General features: G+C 36.4%; 2 protein-coding genes across 6 annotated transcripts in view; both read right to left on the bottom strand.

Annotated features, from left to right (window-relative positions):
- Positions 1 to 264: 264 nt before the first annotated feature.
- Positions 265 to 5,395, bottom strand: LOC127530194 (CD209 antigen-like protein E). The gene is made up of 6 exons (XM_051945579.1): positions 3,975 to 5,395; positions 3,548 to 3,655; positions 2,461 to 2,721; positions 2,191 to 2,354; positions 1,984 to 2,111; positions 265 to 961 (listed from the first exon to the last, which is right to left on the bottom strand). The coding sequence occupies exons 1-6, from the start codon at positions 4,075 to 4,077 to the stop codon at positions 811 to 813; spliced, it is 915 nt and encodes a 304-aa protein (XP_051801539.1). The 5' UTR covers positions 4,078 to 5,395; the 3' UTR covers positions 265 to 810.
- A 148-nt stretch (positions 5,396 to 5,543) lies between these two features.
- LOC110950577 (CD209 antigen-like protein E) overlaps positions 5,544 to 12,290 on the bottom strand; it is a 28,104-nt gene continuing 21,357 nt past the window's right edge. For 2 of the 5 annotated variants that reach the window (XR_007940646.1, XR_007940648.1), the window contains 4 exons: positions 11,195 to 11,458; positions 10,947 to 11,102; positions 9,940 to 10,088; positions 8,692 to 8,985 (listed from right to left, as the gene is read on the bottom strand). Coding sequence is in view for 3 of the 5 variants with exons in the window: in XM_022193244.2 (XP_022048936.2) it covers positions 5,606 to 5,756; positions 5,881 to 6,017; positions 6,127 to 6,293; positions 6,398 to 6,664; positions 6,959 to 7,063; positions 7,662 to 7,728 (894 nt within the window). In the remaining 2 variants the exon portion in view is untranslated. Of the gene's footprint in view, positions 5,757 to 5,880; positions 6,018 to 6,126; positions 6,294 to 6,397; positions 6,665 to 6,958; positions 7,064 to 7,661; positions 8,986 to 9,939; positions 10,089 to 10,946; positions 11,103 to 11,194; positions 11,459 to 11,708; positions 11,829 to 11,924; positions 12,168 to 12,290 lie in introns of those variants that run through there. The other 3 variants (XM_022193244.2, XM_022193248.2, XM_022193247.2) reach the window with 3 other exon arrangements.

The raw sequence follows: 12,290 nt of genomic DNA, 5'->3' as shown, positions 1-12,290 counted from the left end.
CAGATTTTTTGGTATATTGCAGGACTTTGCGGTATAGATGTTTTCTATATTCATTATTGTGTCGAGCTGCGTTGAAGACCGATGCTGGAGAACAGATATCTGGTTTATCATTCTGTATATACCAATACTGGGGCTGACACTATGCATGCAAGCCTATTTGCAAACTGCTGCATTACTACATTTTTCTATTCTGTCCAAAATAATGCCATACTAGCACATTCACAAATGAGTTGCTGATTATGAAACACAGATTCACAACAGGAATAGAACAGTGCAGATTTTATTTCCTTCTGCAAATTTCTCTCCTGTTTATCGAACTTTCTTGCTGACTTTTCACAACTAGGTGTTTGCAAAACTTTAAAAAAAAGCAGTTTTTGAAAATGTGCACTTCAATTCACTTAGCTTAGCATAGCATCACAGAAACATCCACTTTTGAGCGCCTGTGATGCTTACTACTGACATGTTACATCTTATTCTGAATTACCCATTATGGAACAAAATCTGTTTATAATCCCCATAACACCATAGCATATTGTTGAGACATTTTAGTTTTAGTTTGTATTAAAAGGGATAAAGAAGTGCAGAATGAGAAGAACAACTGGCTATCAAACACTTACAAGAATCAGTTTATTGAAAACTGTCTCATTAAAACAAACAGCAAGTAATTATAAGTTTAGAAAGCATTCAGAAATTATTTATACTTCAAGAAAAGTATTAACGATGTATCAAATAGTGTTTTCAGAAATGTTTGTTATACTAACATGTCCACATATACCTAGAGTATAATTGTGTGTCTCCTTGAAGATGTTTTCAGCTTGTAGAAGTTGATGCTTTTTCACAAATCCATTTCTGTAGCCTATCACAGGGTAAGTCATTCCAAGACTTGAAGAAGTTTTCTACAACTACCACCTTGACACAGTCCTCATTGCCCACATCATTTGGTTCACCGTCACGCCAATACCTGGAAAAAACAGTATGTTAGTGTACAGAGTCCCTCAGATCAAATTATGTATCTTTGTCTTATCTGTGTGAAAAAAGATTATCATTAAGTCATTAAGTCTAGTACATTTACATCACTGAGTACATTTTTTTATGAGAGCCCTCACTTCACTTAAATGTATCCTAAGACTTTTTATTTTTATTTATGTATGTATATATACACTACCTTTTAAAAGTCTGGAGTCACCCAAACAATCTAATGTTTTCCATGAAAACTCACACTTTTATTCATGTGCTAACATAACTGCACAAGGGCTTTCTAATCATCAATAACCCTTTCAACACCATTAGCTAACACAATGTAGCATTAGAACACAGGAGTGATGGTTGCTGGAAATGTTCCTCTGTACCCCTATGTAGATATTCCATTAAAAATCAGCCGTTTCCAGTTTGAATAGTCACTTACCACATGAACAATGTCTAGACTGTTTGACTATTTCTAATTAATTTCAGGTTATCATCATTGAAAATAATTGCTTGTCTTTAAAAAAATAAGGAAATTTCTAACCATTCAAACTTTTTAACAGTAGTGTATATGTCGCAACTATCTACAGAAAAACACTGTATAAAATCTAAGAAATTTCTTACATGCATTGATGCACAATAAACTAGCATTATTTATCATGCACTTGTCATTTAGACTGAGGAATGTATTTACATAACTGCCAGGCTGGGATCTGTGGCTGTTTGTGTCATTTTTGTACAGAGAGCATCTTGAAGGAACAGTCCTGTGTTAAGCTGACTCTTTGTTGATGTTTGTGATCACAGTCCAGTTATGGGAAAATGAAACGTTCCTTCTTGCTCCACCTGATCAGATCTGATCGTGAGTTGGAGTTTGTTTGTAAAAATAGTGACAGAATGTTGATGTTGGAAACCTTCACTGCAAGATGTTAATCATTGTGTGCCATTATGATTTTTCTACAAACACAACCGCCAACTCTTGATTTTCAAATTTTTTCAGTGTGTAACATATTAAATTCTCACCCTTCAACAAGCTCTGTTCCATCCAACCATTTCCAAGTCCCTTCCTCCTGTAAATCTCTCAGCCCAATCCAGTACCCATGTTGTAGTGGAAAATCGTGATGACTCATCAAGTAATTTACAGTTGTGTTCTATAAGAAATTTTTTTAAAAATAAGTTAAAAAGTTTTGAATTGTGCATGAATGTAGTTGCACAGCTACATTAATTAACCTGTTTGTCTTTGGTGTCTATGACTGCAAGATCCCCTCCGTGCATTTGGCAGAATTCCCTGGAACTCTGCCATGATTTGAGTCCAGTGCTTTTCGAGACAGGGAAGTAGTAACACACTGAGTTCATCAGAAGCCATCCTGGTGGGCAGTGTCTGCAGCCATCATCTGTTGTCAAGGAAAAATACAGATAAAACTATCAAAACAAACACAAAACACAGCATAATACTTTCACATTTTAAAGATAATGCAGTAATAGTGAAATATTTCTCACAAATCATTGGTAGGTGTGTTCTCAGAACTGCTATCTCCTTTGTAATTTTATCAATCTGTACTTCATAGTCGTTGCTTCTTCTTGTCTGGTGTTCAAATTCCCAATTGGTTTCTTTCTGACGGCTCATCTCACTGTCCAGCTGCTTCTTTGCCCCCTTAATGGCTTCGACTGCGGCCTTGTAAGTATCATGGAGTGTTGTCACCTCTTTTTCGATGCGGTCAGTATCATCAAGTGTGAGGTGAGTATCTGTGAGCTTGTTGTCTGTAAGTGTGGAAGACAGAAAATAATACTGTCAACAAACCATTGTCTGATTTCTTTCTCAGATTTTTCTTAGTATAAAAATAATCCTCCCAAACATTAACGTATTTTGGTACATGATAAATGTTCAAATTCAAGGATTCAAGGTTCTTTATTGTCATGCCAGCACATGTATTCACATGAGGCAGCGAGAATTAGTATTGGGTCCTGGTTGTAAGCCACAGAAATAAAAAGAGAAAAATAAAAGAAATTACAAGCAATACATACAAAAATACAGAAATAAACAACATAAAAAAAATCAAGCTAATCTTATAGGATTGCCAACATAGTTTGAACTACAAGCTTTCAATAATGAATAAACAAAATTCCAAACAAAGAAAAAGTCATTTTGAAAATAAATGCATAGAAAGTAAATAAAAAAGTAGAACTTTATATCTCTGGATGCATTTCATTATAATAATATATGCATTGGCCAAAACCATCATGTGACTCCTTTATCTAGAAGACACTTCTACAAACCATTTCATCAGATGTAAAGCTGAAACAATTAATAATACAATAACTTTATTTATCCCCGAAGAGATATTCAGTTTGGAAATGGACCAGCAACAATGTTGATAATCAACTGATAGATCAAGGAAGTTTTCAAGCACAATAAAGACTATTGTCTACTTTTCAAATCACCAAATGTACTGCTAACAGTTCATTTCATATCACCTGGGCTCTAGGAAGAATTCAGGATATTATTAGATAATGAAAATTATCCTCAGCACTGAATATCAACAACAATAATCTCAAGGAGTCACTATACACAATAAAAGTGACTTACAATAGACTCCCAGGCCAATATCAACTATCAGTAGAACAGCAGCGAGAAGTGCCAGGATCATTACAGTCAGTCTGCAGCGTTTCCCAGGATTCATACTGAACATGGGCACTAGACAGAGAAAGAATAAAGCAGGATTATAAACACAAAAACAAAACACAACTTATCTAGCAGTGGAATTTATGGTATATTTTTTATCAAAATTGTGTTAGTACTGAGGTCACAACAATAGGTTGAGCTTTACATAGGCTTTATTAGCTGTTATTCATGTTGGAAAATAATCCTGCCCATACAGTAAATAATATACATCAACTGTTTGTCATGTGTCATAAATCAGCACTACTTTAGAACTTAGGAAAGCATCAACAGTATTAGAAACCTGTTTGTGGCATCTAATAAAAACACGTTCTTATTAAACCATTTTGCCTGCCTTGACCAAATTGGTGGTAAGGATGCTCCTCCAAGTCCTCTTGACAAATCAGTGCATTAAATCCGCCATCAAATTTACAATCTGGGCTTTCATTCTTCTCCATTCTCCCTGTTTAGTTGAGATAAGATGCGATCATATGTGAGCCACAATTTGGGCAGTGTCCGGTGAGGACACAACCCTGGACTCATCAACAGTAAATTCGTTAGAAATGAGAAAAGGAAGTAGCATTACTAAAAGAGCAGAAGTGAAATTATTTCTAATCTCTATGGTGCAACATTTGTGCTGCTTGTAGGATGTGAATATGCTGATCCTTCAGAAGTAGTCTTAAGCTGACCTCCAAGTGAAGACTTTGTTCATATCTGAGGCCACCCTCTTTAATGGCGCAAAAACATTGTACTTTATCTCTATGTAGATTCTCAATCATCCAACTCATGGCAATTGTAGGAGCTTCAGTAGAAATCAACTTAACTGCTGGTTACAGTTGATTTCTGGAAGAAGTTACAAGAGAAGTCCAGTTGATTTCTACTAAAGCTAATAGGAATATTGTACTTTATTATTTGTCTCCTGAGGATTTACTGCATTGCATGGCATTTAATAATAGTCAAACCAGTTTAAAATCTATATCTATCTGTAGTAAAAGACTGATTCCAGCAGTCAAAAGAGTGTGAACTAGTATGGTTTGTACATAGGTGCATTTATTGAAACGTCTTCCATATTGTCAATATATGTCGCCCTGCAATGCAGCTTATTTTACTCCTCTGATATGGCTATATATTTAATTTAATAGGAAAAATGATCATACCCTGCAGAACAACAACCACCAGTGTGGAAATATATTTGCTGTAATTCCTACTATGTAAGTACAGACCCGTAAATGTGCTGTAATATTGGTAACTGTGAACAATGATGCATAAACACAGTGACAACAGCTATACAATTTACTATTATCCAGTGGTCAAAATGTCATTTTTAGCCAAAACGCTTTGAAAAGCTTATCAATATTCAAATTCCTTCAAGTTACAAAAGGAGTGCCACTGGGCTCAGTGCTATCATTGGTTAGTAACAACTTTGTTCATTATTGATTATTGATGATGGCACACAATTGAAAAAGCTTTGTCTAATTTACAATCAGTTTTTTTGGTAATTCAAAAGACTTTAATAGACTTTAAACTTTTACTAAATAATATAAGACTAATTTCATCCACTTCACCTTAAAGCCTTAAACCTAAGTTGTTTGTTGTTTGTAGAAATAATGTAAGCAGTACCTTTCTTTTAGCAGTAGGTTGCTGTCTGTGGGGACAGCATGTTAATAAGTGTTTGATTTTGCATGGTGCTGAAATGAGGTTTACCATAATTGAGAGTACATTACCTTTATACCATTTACATATACTGAATTGGGATTTACTGCATTTACATATAATACCCCTCAGATGTGGAACATTCTTCGAGAGTGCCTGATATTATACAAATCTGACTAGTTTCAGGTTCTGTTGAATGATGTCTTATGTCATGAATGAGCTTGTTTTGTTGATGTATTGAGCTGTGAAAAATGCCCAGAAACAAAACACACATGTTAACAGTCTTTTATTCTCAGCAGTTCTAAACCAGCCTAGCAAGTGTACATCTGAACTTTATCTTGATTGTGTTTCACATATCCAGTGTAACTTTGCCACATTGCATCGTGCATCGTATCGGGTCTCCCAAGGATTATTGTTGCTGTAAACTGCAACCGCACAGTCCTCTCCCTGGTGTAGGTTGTTTGGTTCTCCAGGCATCCAGTACCTGACAATAATCAAAATCAGTGTTGACACAGCATCACTTATCCTCATGAAATAATGCAGCAAAGTGAAAATAATAATATCTGTTGTAATATGCAATATTAAGAGCAGAAATTTGCAGCTCTAACCTTTGCTCCACCTCTGTGACATTGTTAATCCACATCCACTTCCCCTCCTCATCTCTGTCAGTGAGGCCAATCCAGAAGCCATTCTCCCAAACGTTTCTGGCAGTTCTCATGTTGTCAATGCTGCTGCTAACAAATTTCTGCATAGAGACAAAAATTGACAGTTTTAATGTAGCAAATTGTGAGACTGAAATATATAAATATACCCATATGCTCTTTCCCCTTCGTTCTCATTTGTTTTCAGCCCACCTGCTCCTCCTGGTCATCAATCACAATCAGGTCAGATCCACGACGAATGCAGTCTGCTCTGCTGTCTGGCCAGTTCTTTTTAACCGTAGAGGACTCAGTGTAGGAAAAGAAATAGCAAGAGGAGTTGAGGAAAATCCATCCAGGGAGGCATCGGCCACAAGATCCCTCTGAGAAAAATAAAACATTTGTTGTCCACAAGCTTTACTGCATTGCAAGTTACCAGATTAAATGAAAAACTGTACTTTAACGTCATAGTACATTTCTGTCTCACCCAAAGCTGACATATTGACCTGCAGGTTTGTCTTCTCTGCTCGCAGCGCTTCCATCTGTCTCTGGAAAACGTCATTATTCGTCTTCAGCTGCTCAATTTTCACCTTTAGTTGTTCGTGGCTTTTGATCGCTCTCTGTAATGTCGCCTTGGCCTCCACTTCAGCTTCAATCATATCGCTGTGGTTGCTACGGAGATCAGCAAGCTCACTGATGAGCTGTGCTGCAGTTGGGTGGGAAATGTGGAGGGAGTCCTCTTTGACTCTGGCACCTGAACAAATGTGTGCTTGTGTCAAAACAAAACTGCGCTGATTTCAATCAAAAGTCATACTTCATTATACTGGACCATAAACTTATACATTACATTTTATACTTTTTTACAAAACAGTACAGTGTGTTTTTACATTGTTAGTTGAGCTAGAGGTACACAACTACATATATTTATACATATGAGAAAGCAAGATGTTTTTTGTGTGTGTGGCAAGTTTCTGTTCTGCAATTCAAGGGAAGTAAATTCTACAAAGAGTGGAATGTTTTTTTTTTTATTTAAATCTATCATACTTACAGTTAATTCCAATAGCAACTGCAGTGATCAGCAACACAGCATTCAGCAGTCCCAGGCATAGTATAACCATTCGATAGTTGGAAAAATTGTAACCGCCTGTGCTAACTGTGTTAACAAAGACATACAAAAACATTAAAACAATACTAAGCTGAAAATACTTTTTTCCTTTATTGTTGCTATGTAGTTCCCCTTCATTTTAGCACACAAAACAATGAAAAACCCTATTAGGAAAACTGAGTTCAACTTGTCAAAAACACTGCTTTGTTCAATTTTGAATAATAGCTATGTTGATAGATAGATAGATAGATAGATAGATAGATAGATAGATAGATAGATAGATAGATAGATAGATAGATCGACTGTCACCATTAAGTAAATAGTATATATATATATATATATATATATATATATATATATATATATATATATATATATATATATATATATACTATATATATGGTTACTATATATATAAGAAAATCGACATAGTCCATAGTCCTCATAGTCCACAGAGTATTCTGTCTAATCTGACCTGTAAGCCATACAACTACAATTTTATACATAGAAACCAAATTTAAAGCAGCAATTAGCAGGGCATGATTTTACATTTTGCAGGTATTTGAGATTAATTCCAACTAATACTTATTCACCAACATTAAAGTAATGTATTCAGTAAAACCATATTGACAGAGATAAATCATACCTTGTCCAAACATTTCACGAAAAGATGTTGCTTCATTGCCATTTGTTCCTTTTAGTGAACTCTCCATGACTGAAGTGTCGCTGCTACTGCCCTCGGATCTGTTCACCTCCTCCTTTATACCCGTAAGCAGCTATATGGGTGCTGTGGGTGCTTTAGAAGGCTTTAACTATATTTATATAGTCCAGGGGAGCAGTTGAGCTAAACTTGAGAATGTGACATGAAAATGTGAATATTCGAAGAAATGTGGATTTTCAACATAGTTAGTGAACAAATCTCCCACTTATTATTGTTTGCTCTTCACTCAGGGCACAGTATTTATTCTAAAACCATGTGTCAGTTTTGCCATTGTTTATTGGTGGGATTGATGCTGGCTAGGCTACTGTAGCACATTCATATTGTTTTATGTCATTTCTGTGAAACTTCAGCTGTTTGTTTAGTGTCTTGGTTGAAGTTAAGTCCTCTTGGCTCACGTAATGCTGCGCATGTCTCCTTGTGGCTCCTGCAAAGAAGCACCATGAAGCCTTAAACTTAAGATTTCCTGCTGGGGAAGGTAGGAAACATCGTTTAACACAACAGAAGCTGCACTGGCCAAGATGTCGTGATGATTTCTTTTCTTTTCTCTTTTTGTGTGTGGTAACTTTCTCATTGCCACCCATTGACGTTTTAAAGATAGCCTTTTTGAACATTTTACCACATCAGTGTTGCAATATGAATGTTCTGACAGCCTCTATTAGTACTGATGGGTGCATTCAGCAGTTATGAACTACGTTTGTATACATTTTAATTGTCAATATATATATTCTATATTTCTAAAAAGACAGTTGGCTGCACCAGTGATGATTTAAGTTCATATTAAAAGGTAAATATTTATACAATCAGTTGCAATTACTTATTTGTCTGTATGCTAAATTTAGGAATGTTGTTTTCGATTTGAGATGGTTTTTTTCTTTTGTTGTTGTTCATTATTATAGTCCGTACATTAGGTTAAATTCCGCTGTTGACTAAAGTACAACTGCATCCGAAGAACCAGTACTGTTTAAACATTTCATGTGTTTATTCAAGAAAAAAGAAATGTTTAATAAAATTTGCTATGAAGGATAATTGGGTTTACATCTTCTTCCCTCATGTTTCACTTTAACTCAGCCTGAATTAGGACTGCTACACATTGCACAGCTAGATGGGTTTCCTTTCACACAACCATTCCTTGGTCTTCTGGCAGCCTGCATCATACCACGTCCTTCTTCCTGAGTTGTTTACATTCCAAAGTGCTGCACAGTCTTCGCCCAGCGCTCCATCATTGTCGGGTTGCCCATCCAACCAGTACCTAAAGCAAGATTCATGTTCTACTGTTATTGCAGGTGCAATTAATGTTGCTCATGTTGGTCATTATCTGATAATGCATCATTTAAATGTCCAAATTTGGATTTACTTAGACTACAGCTCACATGGATTATGATTATTGAAGAAACAATTTGACATTTTGCAAATTGTTTGATTTTTTTGCACCCCCTATTTACTCTGAATGGGACCTTAAGTTACAAAATGAACACAACAAATTTTAAAAAATCTTGAGTAGACACTGAAACCATAAATGCATGAGGCGAGTGTTCACTGAGGTAACAAGTCAAGTAAGAAATAGGGTCATCTTTTCATACTACTGTACAATTGCAACCAGAGGAGTCGCCCCCTGCTGGCTGTTGGAAAGAAGCTACACCCATCTTTTATATACAGCCTTGGCTCTTCATGTAAACTTAGACTGTTTTTGATCTATGATTTGTGCATGCTTGTGATCCATTACTTTGATTCATGCATAAAACATAAATCTCTCTTTAATTTAAAGATACCAGAATGCAAGCTATTCTTGCCGTCGCTACTGCAGTGTGTCATTCGCTTCAGTCATTTCAGCTCAAAAATGAGTAGAAAAACAAATTGGCTACATTTTCAGATAGCTAAAATTATTCCTGTTCTTGTTAAAAAGAACAATTATGAGAGCTAAACGGAGTGTTTTATAAAGAAACAGAGAAAAAAGTGATCTCCCCTGAAATTAATTATAAATCTAGAACCAGGAGGCAGTTAGCTTAGCTTAGTAGAAGAAGCAGCTAATTCTAGCTGTTTTGAAATCAAAAACAAACAGAAGTTCTGTGTTTTCTGAGAGCTTTGTGCTTTAACTGTGCCCTGGCGGTGTAGTGTAGAGCCAGACATGCTGCTCCTGCTTTTCTACCGTTCTTTAATCACAGTGACACAACAGAGAAAATCTTGAAGCTGTTCAAGCTCTTACCCAGAACCCTGCAGGGTTGCGTTATTTACCCACACCCATTTTCCCTCAGTTTGAATATCTGTGAGGCCAATCCAAAGTCCTCCAAGCCCCCACGGACGAATATACCTACCTAAGACCTGGATCTTAGGTAGGTATTCAAAAAGATTCACCTAGGAAGACAGAGGGTAAGAAACATGTCAGTTTTTCACTTAAAGTAATCTGCAGAGTTGTTCACTAAACTAGTTGTTAATGAAAACCAAACTGGACCAACACAGTAATGATTCCTATGAAACGAGAGGAAGCAAAATATTAAAAGGAATCTTGAACCTTATGGCAAGAGAACATTGGATTAATTATTTAGTTTATATTTCATTTTCTATTTGCCTCTATATATTCTATTCTATAATTTATTAATGTATTTTGGATTTATGTATTTTTAACATTTGATTTGTAGATTTATATAAAAAACATTCCTCCTGTTATTGTCCAATAAACTCCAAAATCATGAATTTGATTTATTCAACTTATAGCTGGAATTATAATGAATTTGTCAAAAAAAATGTAATATGCCTGTTGATGTCATGCAAATAGTTAATTAATAATCATTTTCCGATGGCACTTGTGGTTCTCCGTACTTCGCTGCCTCTGTGAGCTCTATTTTAAAGCATCTTCTGCTGCTGCAGCTGTTGTCAGGTTCACAGTGTGAAAACCTCTGTAGTAGAATCTGTTGTATAATAGGCCTTTTCCACAGCAGACATTTTGACTTGTCGTATGAAAAGCACAGGCATTACTAACAATAACAAGGTCTCCTCTGTTCAGGTGTCACAGTAAGCCTTGAATTGTGACAGTGAGTCAGTGTGCACAATATCAGCAAAATGAAACTGAAGCAGCTAAACTTTATTTAGCTTTTATTTGTGCTACTGTGTGCACTTTTCATACTTGGACATGTCAAACTTCCATCCACAGCACATCTGTATGTCTGTTCTGCAGTTGTCATTCACGTGGTTTTTGCAGCATACTACACTAACCTGCTCATCAAAGTTATCGATCACTGCCAGGTCAGCCCCGCGGCTGATGCAGTCCGCTCTGCTGTCGGTCCAGTTAAACGGATGGAAATCTACCGTGGAAGTAACACGATGTGTTTAATAATAAAAATCCTGGCAGGCATCGTCCACAACTCTGCACTGTTAAAAGAAAAATAGCAGTTATAGTCACAACATGGAAAAAACGGTTAAATTAAAAATGAGTCTATAGAAAATGAATGGAAGAGCCTCACTAATATTAGCAGAGTCTGACTGCAGTGTTGCCTTCTCCACTCGCAGAGCCTCGATCTGCCTCTGAATGTTGTCAGAGAGACTCTTGTTCTGCTTTAACTGATGCTTTACTTGCTCGTGACTCTTGATCTCTTGTTCTAATAATTGTTGGGCCTCTTGTTGACTCTTCATAGTTTCCTTGGTTATTGCTTGTAGTTGCTTCACCTCCTCGATGAGCATCTGTGGTGTTAATTGGTAAAGAGACGGTCTCTCACTGACATTACCACCTGTGGTTAAGAGATAAGAGGGCCACTTTTCCATTTATCTGACTGGCAATGTTCAGAAAGCAAGCTACAGTTACTTTAATATGCTGTTTTATCCGTTGAAGTGACATTTGTGGTTCTAAAAAGAGTCAATATCATGAATTATCCAGCTTAGTAATAGCTTAGTTGATGAATTGTTTATTACTGTGTACTCCACACTGACTCTGAACAAGTGAAACAGAGCTACAACACTCTTGGGATCATTTGTACTCACAGTGAATCCCAATAACAACAGCAGCTAAGAGCAGAAAAGCATTCAGCAGTCCTAAACATGCAACAACCAGCGAATACACTGGAAGTCTTCTGGGCCCCACTCTGACCATGCATGGAGATCCTGAACAAACAAACGCTTTGACGTGAGCTGAACAGACTAAAAAGCAGTACGTTTAATGTAATTCTGATGATAACAGTTTAAATAACACACATGTACCTTTGCTTCCTGTGTTACGGTGTGATGATTTTCCGTCTGTGCTGCCACCATTGTTTGAAATCATGTCTGAATATCTTCACATTGTTACCTCCACTGCGTCATGTGCTTCTTTTTCTGTCAGTATGGCATAATCATGTGTCTGTTTGCTCCCAAATGCCCTTCACCCTTTTCTACTGACAACGTTTCCTGAACGTTGCATATTTTCTACCACTGCTGGATATATAAAGTTCACTTAACATGGCATGACTGAAATATTTGTGTTCAGTTTTTATGCATCACAAAGTTTGTCTTGCAACATTTATTGCAGCACTTGCAATCTCCATATTAGCATAAAGTGTTATGCAATGAAGCGCCAAGTCAGATTCC

This window comes from Acanthochromis polyacanthus, chromosome 1 (assembly GCF_021347895.1).
Source record: "Acanthochromis polyacanthus isolate Apoly-LR-REF ecotype Palm Island chromosome 1, KAUST_Apoly_ChrSc, whole genome shotgun sequence".
NCBI lineage: Eukaryota > Metazoa > Chordata > Actinopteri > Pomacentridae > Acanthochromis > Acanthochromis polyacanthus.
This window is presented reverse-complemented; position numbering and strand designations above follow the sequence as displayed.

Excerpts from the sequence above, each read along its gene's own strand:
- LOC127530194 (XM_051945579.1), bottom strand. The coding sequence starts at position 4,077 with ATGGAGAAGAATGAAAGCCCAGATTGTAAATTTGATGGCGGATTTAAT. Across the intron at positions 2,355-2,460 it reads AACACACCTACCAATGATTT|ATGATGGCTGCAGACACTGC; the intron begins GTGAGAAATATT and ends CCTTGACAACAG. Across the intron at positions 2,112-2,190 it reads TAGACACCAAAGACAAACAG|AACACAACTGTAAATTACTT; the intron begins GTTAATTAATGT and ends AATTTCTTATAG.